At 40.4% G+C, this 11470-nt stretch overlaps 1 protein-coding gene across 2 annotated transcripts in view; it reads left to right on the plus strand.

The window, feature by feature from the left end:
- Positions 1–3250: 3250 nt before the first annotated feature.
- Positions 3251–11470, plus strand: part of mtnr1aa (melatonin receptor 1A a) — a 76523-nt gene continuing 68303 nt past the window's right edge. Inside the window, exon 1 of one of the 2 annotated variants that reach the window (XM_082535065.1) lies at positions 3251–3494. In XM_082535065.1, coding sequence (XP_082391191.1) covers positions 3311–3494 — 184 coding nt within the window. In that variant the 5' untranslated portion in view covers positions 3251–3310. The remainder of the gene's footprint in view (positions 3495–11470) is intronic. The other variant, XM_082535066.1, reaches the window with a different exon arrangement.

The raw sequence follows: 11470 nt of genomic DNA on the forward strand, positions 1-11470 counted from the left end.
TAAAGTGTCCAGGCGAAATATGAGAGCAGGAGAAAAAAAAACTGTGAGGATGAAGAGTATGAAGAGTAAAATTTAACAGGGGGGTCTTGTGGTGCTATCGATTAATCTGCTTTTATTTTCTTAATTAGGCAGTCAAATCAATAGAGAAAACGTCAGAAACAAAATCTCAGATGTCTTACTTTGCTTGACTTTGACTCTAAAACAGGGGTGGGCAACTCCAGGCCCCGAGGGCCGGTGTCCTGCAGGTTTTAGATCTCACCTTGGGTCAACACACCTGAATCACATGATTAGAGAACTTCAGGACATGTTGAGGAGCTAATTTAGCCATTTAAATCAGCTGTGTTGGTTCAAGGACACATCTAAAACCTGCAGGGACACCGCCCCCGAGGCCCGGAGTTGCCCACCCCTGCTCTAAAACCTGATATATTCAACTTAAATTACAATTTTATATTTTAATACGTTTTATAAAGCTGTGTCTTTCTACTTGAAATGTCCCCCAAAACATTAATAGATTATCCAAAAAGTTGCAGATTTGTTCTGTGGCTCCTGATGAACCCTTTCTCTCTGCTGTACATCATACTGAAAAATCATCAGTGAGCAACAAGACTATGAATGTGCGTGTTTTTTTAACACATCCCTTAAATATCCTCAAAATCAAAAACAAATATTTTTATTTATGTTTACTATTATTATTACTACTCTGACAACCCTTTTTAATGAGATGGCTCATGAAAAGGTACTAGGGCGTGCTTGTGTGTTTGGAACGGGGTTGACCCACTTATTTTCAACATCATTAACAAACAATAGCATAATTGCTACTCTTTGTATAGAAAGCCGGCACTCTCTCAAACTATGAGCGTGGACGCCAGGGGCAATCAGTATGTATGATCTAACATAATACAAACAGAGAGAGGGATTACTGCCTGCAGTGTCTGTGTTATACTATTTTATATTAATTCACTGAATTACAATCGTGTGTAAGTATTTACAGATTTTACAAAAATAAGAAGCATTATGGGAAATCTACATTTTGGATACATTAAACACTTTAAATCCAGTGCACTTGAGCATTCACGGAAAAAGTAGTGATTTTTCTGAAAGAGATCCTGGTAATATGAATGATTCTTCAAAAATAATCATGAATGGCTTCCCGAGATAAAACCAGCGAGCGACCGCAAAGGCATGAATGAACTCGCTCGATAACAGAGGTGTGGACTCGAGTCACATGACTTGGACTCGAGTCAGACTCGAGTCATTAATTTTATGACTTTAGACTTGACTTGAAAAAATGTTCTAAGACTTGTGACTTGACTTGGACTTTTACACCAATGACTTGGGACTTGAATTGGACTTGAACCGGTTTACTTGAAAAGACTTGATATTTTACCCCAAATATAAAATTTAACATGCATATTATATAGAGATTGAAAATGTGACGTCATTCACGGGTAGAACCGCAAAGGATTCTGGGAACTCGTGGCAAGCGGTACTAGCGCAAGCAGGCTTTCAATTAAAATCAGTTATACAGCGATAAAAAGAAACACAAGAAGCTGTTGTATTATTAACTGCAATAGCCGGTCGCATGACAGCCACGGGAAGCCGACCGGTAAAGAGATCGGTTGTTATCGGATTACGACGTTGAAGAGAAATTGTTCGAGCCATGTTTCCGAAGTAACAAAGACGCGACTGGATTGCAGCCATTCAAAGACCAAATATAACGTCCCAGAACACTCCAGCTCACAGGTTAGTCTGCTCCAAGCATTTACACGAAGGTCAGTGTTTTTTAGTAGTTAATACGTCATTTTCATAACATAATTGGTGATATAGGTTACAAGCAAGTCTGGCGCTGAACGGAAATTGTCGCGCTATGCTTCTTTGTTTATTGTGCATAAATAGTGAATTGTCCTGACACAATATTGCGTTTCGCTTCTGTTATTATGGTACATTGACAAAAACATATACTTTTATTCACAGGATAAAACAGGTTTTTGTATCACCAATTGCCCAGTACGATTACAGCATACAGTATTATTGTCACTGCTACATTTCTGTGATGGGTACCAGAAATTATTTCCACTACTAATTAATTACCGTTGAGCTCAAAGGTCCTATTAATAAACGGTTAAGGAATGTGTATTTATGACGACAATTTGTGAGACTGGTAAACTTATGATACGTACGATGGTCTTTACTTTCTACACGGTGCATTTCAAGGTCCTGCACCCATCCGTCGGTAAACTGTACCTGGGCTTGTTGCAGTGACCGGAAGTTACTAAACTTCATGAGTGTATGCACTCACTCCAAGAAGCGTATAATTATAAATATGCATATAAATATGCTAAGATGAGATAGCTGACTTCATCTAACTAGCAAATGTTGTCCAGGCTACGTTGGTGATACAGTTTTTTTAATGTGTATGATATTTTTGTCATGCGATTTTAAAGCTGGTCCTACAACCGCATCCAAGAATAACATGCAGCTTATCTCAGAACTGTCGGTGAAAATTATTCTTGGAGCTAGGTTTAATTGAGCTGCATTTTAAAGAGGTGCAATTTCACAATTTGTGTATATTTTCTAAGTTCACTATTTTGTCATGTGTTGAGAAAAACACAGATTTTAAAATTACATGGTCTAATATTTACATTTAGCATAACTGCAACATTATTTTTCCTTTTTTTTTTAAAGACTCGAAAGGACTTGAAATTCAAAGTTTCAGACTTGTGACTTGACTCGGACTTTTACACCAGTGACTTGAGACTCGACTCTGACTTGCCTGACATTACTTGAGACGTGACTTGAGACTTGAGGATAAAGACTTGAGACTTACTTGAGACTTGCAAAACAATGACTTGGTCCCACCTCTGCTCGATAACTAGGACGCTTCCTTAGCCGTGGAGTTGCTCTTTCACTGCTCGACCACGGAGCGACAGCATTTCTCCCTCGAAATAAAAGCGCCCTCTGCGAACTGTTTGGTCACATGCTGCGATGGTTTGAAGTGGCGGCTTCATGTCACACATGCGTACCGACAAAGTGAATGGCACACGGGCGCAGAAGTGACACCGAGGCGACCAAAGAGAGGGGGAGGCTGCCAGAGCTGATCCGCGGTAGTTGGGCAGAGCTCACTTTGGCGGAGAGGAGAAAGAAGAAGAGCAAGAAGAAGGAGCAGCAGCGGCGCGTGGAGGGGATGAAGATGAACCCCGCGGGAGGTTATAGGATCCCACCAGCAGCAGCAACGACTCCGAGACCCGGGCTCTAGGAGTGCAGGGTGAATTTGGCTCAGTTGAGAAAGTTCGGCGACTGTAGCTGTACAATGGTTATGAATGGGTCTCACCTGAACAGCTCCTTACCAGACCCCGCTGACACCGTCCTGAACCGCCCGCCGTGGGTTGCCACAACTTTGGGGTGTTTCCTCATCTTCACTACGGTCGTTGACATCCTGGGCAACCTCCTGGTCATCTTCTCCGTTTATCGGAACAAAAAGCTCAGGAACGCAGGTGAGCCCGGGGAAAGTATGCGCGCGAGGCGCCAGAGCGGCGCGCGCCTGATTACTCAGCTAGGTTTGGGGAGAAAATAAAATAAAGCGAAACAAAAACTCTGGTTGACTCTAATTTGCAAAGTGACAACGATAACAGTTTTAGCTGAAAATACGTGCTTATTAATTACAGCTCGTTTCCAAGTGTGTTATTGTTTTGTTTATAGCCACTAAATTATTTTAAGTGACAGAAACGTGTCGTTTTGTTTTGCGATTTTAACGGTTGTCATTTTCTTTTTTTGGTTTTGTTTGTTTTACCAGCGAGCTGATAATTAGAAATCCGAGCAAGCGTAAAGATGCTTCCGCTCGCGACAAGCTTGTCGCACAGTAGGCTAAAGACACAATCCATGTTTTTCTTCTTTACCCCCACTTGTATTACTGACATCAGTATTTTTGCTTTGATATTTATTCATTACAGAGGCCAGTTGTACCAAATAGTCACACACATCAACTCGCCATAGCCTACTTTTGGAGCTGATTTGATTTATGATTTATGATTTACTGTCAAGTACGCGTCAGCTAAGCAGCCTCTGAGGAGAGCGAAGCGGAGAGAAACATTATAGCGATTATTGACAGTGTGAAGCGACGGGGAATGCCCATCACCCAGAACTGCTCGCACTAATGCTTCCCAGGCTTCTCCTTTATCGCCGTTATTCCAGCCATATTTAACTCAGTTTAATAAACGATACTATCAGCCAAAATGTTATGATATTACCAGTCCGATGATGGAACTTTTGTCATATATGCGTGGGCTTTTTATATACACGATCGACCAGTAATACAATTATGATTTCGGCTGAGGATTAAATTGTGCGCCCCCGAGTTTGAAGGAGATTGACACAGCGGTGTTTGCCTTGCTCAGCGGAGGTGGTAAAACGCTCATAATTTAATAGTCGGAGGACAGAGCGCTGCTGAGAAAACCCAAGAGGCTCCTGTCATGCTCAGGTCTGCGCGCATTAGCTGGCAGCTACGCGTACCAAGGTTGTCATCATTTGGAGGCTGTAGTTGGGTGATTTGCTAAACACACCCCTGACATTACAATTCCGCGTACTGCAGAAATGTTAGGGTCAGAATAGATTTCCATCATGTGGATCGAGACCGCCGGGAAGACCCTATGGGATGTACAAGGATATACAGGCTCTCCTTACTTTGAGAAAGCGCGCAGAACCCTCTGCTACAGCTGGATTAGAGCTGCTCACAACACAGTCGTTCTGAGGTGGATTTAGTCTCTCAGGCTGAAAATACATCTGTGCGATTTTGTAAGCCTCTCTGCTGCATGATATGTGGGACAAAGTGCGAGACAAGAGAGGAGATAAATTTAGGAAACAGCATCTTTTGAAGTTGCTCCATTAATTACAGCTAATTGCATGTAAGGAGGTCATAATTAACTTGCAGGAATTCGACCAAGCATGCGGCTGATTTATGTCGCTTCAAAGCTTTAATGTTGCACACCAGCTTGAATGATCCATATGTTTCAGCTATGTTTTCCGTTTTCCATCCGTCGTCCCTCCTCTAAGAAAAGTCTGACACGTGAATCTCCAGAGGAAGTTAGAGGAAGGATCATCAGCTTAATTGCGCTTCGCAAATCCTTCCCATGAATGCAAACAAGGCCTCTGGAAGCTAGTGACGTGGTTCCCCAAAGTTCATGCCTCCGAAGCCCCTTTGCTACTTTTCCATTCAACTTTCAAAGACGTGCATGACTAACTTAAGCTGCTTTCAATTTTATGTTCAAAGCCCATTGGCAAATTGTGTGCAAATTGGCAGACATATTGATTCAGACAAAAGCTTTTGCAGTCATACTTTAATCAGCATTTTTGTTATCAGACCTTATCTGTGGGAATTTGAATCAGAAATGATTGTATGACCACATATTCCACTGACCATCCCCTCTTAGGAAAGTGCTTTAATATCTCTCTCTCTCTCTCTCTCTCTCTCTCTCTCTCTCTCTCTCTCTCTCTCTCTCTCTCTCTCTCTCTCTCTCTCTCTCTCTCTCTCTCTCTCTCTCTCTCTCTCTCTATATATATATATATATATATATATATATATATATATATATATATATATATATATATATATATATATATAGATATATATATAATCTATATATATATATATAGATAGATATATATATATATATATATCTATAGATATAGATATATATATATAGATATATATATATAGATAGATAGATAGATAAGTGGGAATTATTTTTTCTATGGCACAAACTAAATGTTGTTAGAAACTGCGCATCAGGGGGATAAATTAAATAACAAGTAATGAAATATACTCAGTGGAGAACCTGGCAGGCAATGCTGTCACATATTGCAGGCAGCAGCAGGACTGCTGCCTCTGCATGGCCAAACCCTCCGTCAGCGCATGAAATGGCCAGAGCGTGAGAGAACGTGAAGCCAGCAACACATGGTGAGCGCTTTGAGCTGCGTGGCTGGATGCAGAATCAATGCTGTGAGCTCTACTCAATGCCAATAAATCATCTTAACTGTACCTGTTTTCCAGTAGATGAAGGAAATTCTGAACAGGAAAATAAATAATGGCAACAAGGAAGGGTCTCAAATGACATTTTTGGCAGATTCTCACAAAAGTGGAACATTAGCTCATGGAATATAATCTGTGATGGTTTTTATGTTGCTTTTTCTTTATAAGAACAAAAACTTGACGCTGTGCCATGCAGTTCCTTTCCTTCCTAAATAATGTGGCACAAGACTCAGGGCTTCTCCTCAGTTTTTGAAGACGAGCCATGTACATTTTTTTTATTTTTACAAAAGACAATGAGCTGGTTTGGCATTCTGTGAAAATGGGTTCATACCCAAAGTTTTAAGCATAATGGAACAGTGGAAATAGAGCAGACCTCGTTGCCTCAGAGCGGCATCATGTGTTTTTAGTAAGCAGCTTCTTGAGTTTGTGAATGGAAATAAAAGATAAGTGTAGGGTTAGTTCTCAAAGGTGTCATTTATGTCCCAGTGTTTTCATACTGATCTCAAGACAACAACAAGCTCAGCAAAACAGGCAAGTTAAGACGGTGATTTACTACTGTACCGTTCACAGTCTGAAGTGAGAAGTGTACAGATATCTTGGTGTGCTGGGATGTGCTGCTGCATAATAAACCAAAGAGCTCCACATTGGAGCAGGGCTTTCTGTGTTGGAGTGTGACGTAGTGTTTATCCTTTTTCAGCGTTGCGTGACTTGGCCGCGTGCCCGCAGAATGTTATTTCTGATCGTTTATTACCCCTTGAGTATCTGTTACAGTGTTATTGGTCTCAGTGTAATGAATATTTCCAGGAATTATGCAGAATTAGGGGTATTTGCAATTTCCTCAAATGAAAATGAATGTTTTAGGTTTCTAAATATCCGTGGGCTTTGTCGGGAGATTCTAAATTGGCTCATCACTGTGGAGCTTAATAAAGAGATCATCCCCTTCTGTAGATGGTATACAGTAGATGTTGATTTCGCAGCTTCCTGTTTTGCTTTCATCAGAGCTAAAGCCATTTGAAACACTTGTTTTATGAGAAGCTGAAGTCTTTTATGCCTAGCTTTACTGGGGCTGCACAAATCTCTGTACGATTACACTGAGGAATAACAACTGTCTTCTGTTTAACTTGATATTTAAGAAGAAAGTTAATGAAATCATTTGCACATTCCTTTTGTATATTGTTGGTCCGAAAAGTCCAAAAAGTTGTTTCATATTTAATATCTCTTTTTCTGATACACAGTAAGGATGTCAGATAACCTGGCATCATTTTCGACAGTATCTCTCGTAAAAACCACGTAAACAATCTATAAAAAGTTTGAAAATTCTTATCTCAAACTGAAAAATTGGTCTATGCCTTCAAGGGTGATTAGACTACTGCAACACTCTATTTGTTGGATTGTCCACCTCATCAGTGGGACAACTTCGGCTTTGAAGATATTCCACTTGAACATACTTTCTTAGTACTGAAGTCAGTTTGGCTCACACTGGCTCTCCCCCCCCCCAACACATCTCTGACTTGCTCTGTGTCTATAATCCAACTAGACTTCTCAGGTCATCAGGTGCAGCTCTTTTAACAGTTCTCAGAATTAAATCTAAGTGTGCTGAGGGGGTTTTCACTCACTATGGTCCTGTTCCTTGGAACAAACTGCCTGCTGACTTAAGGTTAGTTACATCCGTGCATACATTTATAAACAGGCTCAAAAGGTTTCTGTTCACACAGGTGTACACTCAACAGCTGATTATGTATGTGTGTGTGTGTTAACTTATATTTTAATTCTTTGTAAAGTTTTAATTTCCTATCTTAAGATTTTCTTTCCATAAAGTTCAGACATCCTCAGCATGACTCATCTTCTCATTTCATGCTGTGCTTTGGAACCATCTGCACCACCTCCTGCTTGAATAGCTGTGGTTATTATTTACTGTACATTCTGTAGCTACTAGAGGTGGGAATCACCAAACATGCCATGATACGATATTATCACAATACTTAACACACGATACGATATTATTGCAATTTTTTAAAAATATTTTGCGATATTCAGATTCTGTACATAAAGGTAAACTTTATCAATATTCATTTTATCTAATATCAAAGTCTCACACTCAGTCTTTCTCTCATTTCAGTCAGTTTTATTGTTGACAAACTTGAACGGTTTGTATTACAGTCTAGTCCAACTTAACTGAATGCAACCATCTGGTACAATTATAGCTATTCTGAACTAAGCAATTTATGAAAACTATGCAGCCCCTTCAGCAACTGAAGAATTTGAAAGTAAATTAAAACAAAATATAATTTTACATTAAATAAAAAAGTTTTAAACTTAATTAAAATAAAACATGTCTTAAATTAAAATAAGTAAACTGTCATGTTTATTGCTGCCAAAAAAAAAGTTAAACACATTTGGACAGTGAAGGAATGTCAGGATTCTTGCTCAGAAAAAGGATCAACATGCTCTGAAGTCAGAGCACAAAAACCTTTTTTGTAACAAAATATCGATTTCTGCTGTCCCTGTATCGATACATTATTAGCAAACAAAATATCACGATACTACACAGTATCGATTTTTTCCCCCACCCCTAGTAGCTAGCTACACATTCTCTGCATGACCAAACACAGCCAGGCTAAAAAAAACCTTGATGTGTAAAAATCTAGATGTTGAGTTCAAAAAACTGAAAAGATGTGCCTGCAAAGAGTCCAGGCATTGTACAGCCACACTGCATAATGCATCCACTCCCAGCAGCAGTAGACTATCGATATCGGTTGCTTGTATCATGTGTTCCCACCTCTGATGACAAGGCTGCCTCTTTGCAAACCCTGCTCAGCCCCTTTTGGCTTACACAGTTTCAGTTTCACCCACAGTCACTGAGGGACAGAATCTAGGAAAACGTTCAACTGTGGCTAGGAAGTTAAGCCGTTCATATGCTGCTGGGTCCACACATTGTTTTGCTCCCTACTAACTCATCATCTAATGTTTTATCATAGAAACTGTATGTTCAAATAGGAAACATTTTCAAGCAAAGTACTGTGAACTCCTTGTTTCAGTAATAAAAGTTTTTAGTTCACATTACTAAAAGACTAAAGATTATCTCACCAGAAAGTTGGTTTATGAAAGCTTTTAATGTGAAGTAGTTGCCTTAGGATATTGTGCTTGTAATAGCATTAGTGTAACGTATTACTGCTCTGTAAGAACACTAAACAGGGTGGCTGATCATCAAGATAAAATTAAAAAGCATTGCTGCTGGATAGATGGAAAAACAAACTAAACCACACAAGCAGTAAACCACCACATCGCTTCTTGTTTAGTGACTACTTACCTACAGGGTAGTGATTACTTACCTGAACAGTAAGGTAAACACAATTATTGAACATTCAGTATGCTTACCATTAAAAGTGTCTGATTTTTGTGAAAATGTACTTTAAATCCCAAACATGTATGGAGGGAATCTCTGAAGTTTCACTTTTATCTGTCAGAGATTTCATGGTCTTTGAAGAGCAAAGCAGATGTCAAGTGGGCTTCTTAGTTTTAGTTATTAAAAGAGCCATAATAACTTGAAAGATCAGAGACTACGTGTGCTCCCAAGTCCTTGACATAAGAGGTATTTTATATCTTTTGCCAAGATGTAATCAGATTATATCTTGTGAAAATAAACATGTTAGTCATTCACATCCTCCATGCTGCTCATATTAAATTAAATATTTGTCGTGAATTTAATACCTTCTCGCATGTTCATCCCACAGATCGTTATCATTTGAAGAAAACCATGAACTAATGCAAATACTGCCTGTTTAGTTAAGGCCCATATTTGGCTGATAATCGGCTGATGGTGTAGAAGCCAGAGCTGCTTGCTGGGTTTGTTAGTTTCTGTGGTGATGGCTGTGATAAGCATCGGCACGGCACGCTACGGCGGAAAGTTTCAGCAGGTAAAAAACGCAGATAAACCAGAGACACGTAACAGAGGGCAGGCTGCGACTTTGCAGTTAATTTATAGTTTTCCCAAGCTGAATAAGTGAACATTGAGTGGGAGAGGATAAAGATCTGCTCCTTTTACTCACCAGGCACTTAACTTGCAGGTATAGATTAGTTAATGTCCCTCCTGTCGGCCAAGACACGGAAATAAAGGAGCGCCTGCCAGCGCGCCCTGGGGCTGCTTTACACTTGATGACTTCAGAACTGACTGCTCCTTTTACCGTAATCCTCCCGCGTGTCCTGAAACATGTAAAATACTTTATATGTTTTTTACTAAATTAAGCAGATCTACTTCGTACAGATTTCACACCAGAGAGCTTTTGCGCCTCTCATAAGGATTTAAACTCAAACATTAGATCACACGCAGATCTAATTAGGCAGCAGATATGTGCATGGGCTCTGGTTCCAGTGCTGGGATTGTGGGGATGATGCTATCATTGTTTGTGTTGCCAACCTTGTCTGGCTTGTTTGCTGCAGCTTTTTGTTGTTAGTGAGTGAGAGAGGAGTTCAACAGTGCATGATGGTAGAGTTAATGATGAGGAGTAAGGGCTGGTGCGAGGCTTTTGCGCAAACTGGACGTGCGGTGAAAGAGAAGGAGGTAGATGTTAGTTTGCTGCTGGTGTGGGTTGGTTAATGCTCTCGTAACATTATTAGCAACAATCATGGGAAAATTGCTCTGTGACTCCTTTTTTTCTGTTTCAGTGTGACTGGATTATTTCAGTCTTAGTAGGTGCCACATTGTCCTGCTGGGCTTAAGCCTCCTTCCAGGCTCTGAGAAAGAAAACTTGACCCAGCAAGAACTCATATGACTTAGTCTGCTTTTTACGGGGGCCAGCATCTGCATGATTTAATCATTTTCTAATATGTCCTGGATTGCCTGACTGCACAAGCCCTGCCAGGAGAAATCCATTCGGAACATACAAGAAATGCATTTGCTGCGTGATCAGGACATCAGCTTTTGTCCCCCCGCCCCCTTATTTTTCTTTAAGAAAGCTGTGGGGGGTTTTTTCTCTCTCTTTACTGGTTTACATTCTGCACAGCATTTCACATTCTCCTCACCAGGTTTTTGTGCCTGAGTCTCATCTGAGTCTCCCATCACTGTCTTTGTACTCCACCGCCACCTCCTCCTCCTCCCATGCGTACTCACCCTCAAACACGCACAGTACACTCATTTTTTTTCTTTTCACTTAAATTTCACCTTCCAGGCTTCATATTCCATGACACCCTGTCTGTTTGCATCACTTTGATCCAACACCCCCACCGTTCTCTAAGGACGCTATGTTGTCAGACCCCGTACCTGTAGAGGAATTCTGCCAATAGCACTTTGCATCAAGCCAGTCAGGCAACAAGACGGTTATCACACAAACCCTGCAGATACCAGATTATGTAATGGCCAATGTTGTTATTGACGCGGTCGAATTTAACAAAAAATGGGCGTCCGGTGTGTGATCTCCTCTGTCGCACTCTGTACGCATATACTCA

Source organism: Aulonocara stuartgranti (assembly GCF_965226115.1).
Source record: "Aulonocara stuartgranti genome assembly, chromosome: 6".
Classification (NCBI taxonomy): Eukaryota; Metazoa; Chordata; class Actinopteri; order Cichliformes; family Cichlidae; genus Aulonocara; species Aulonocara stuartgranti.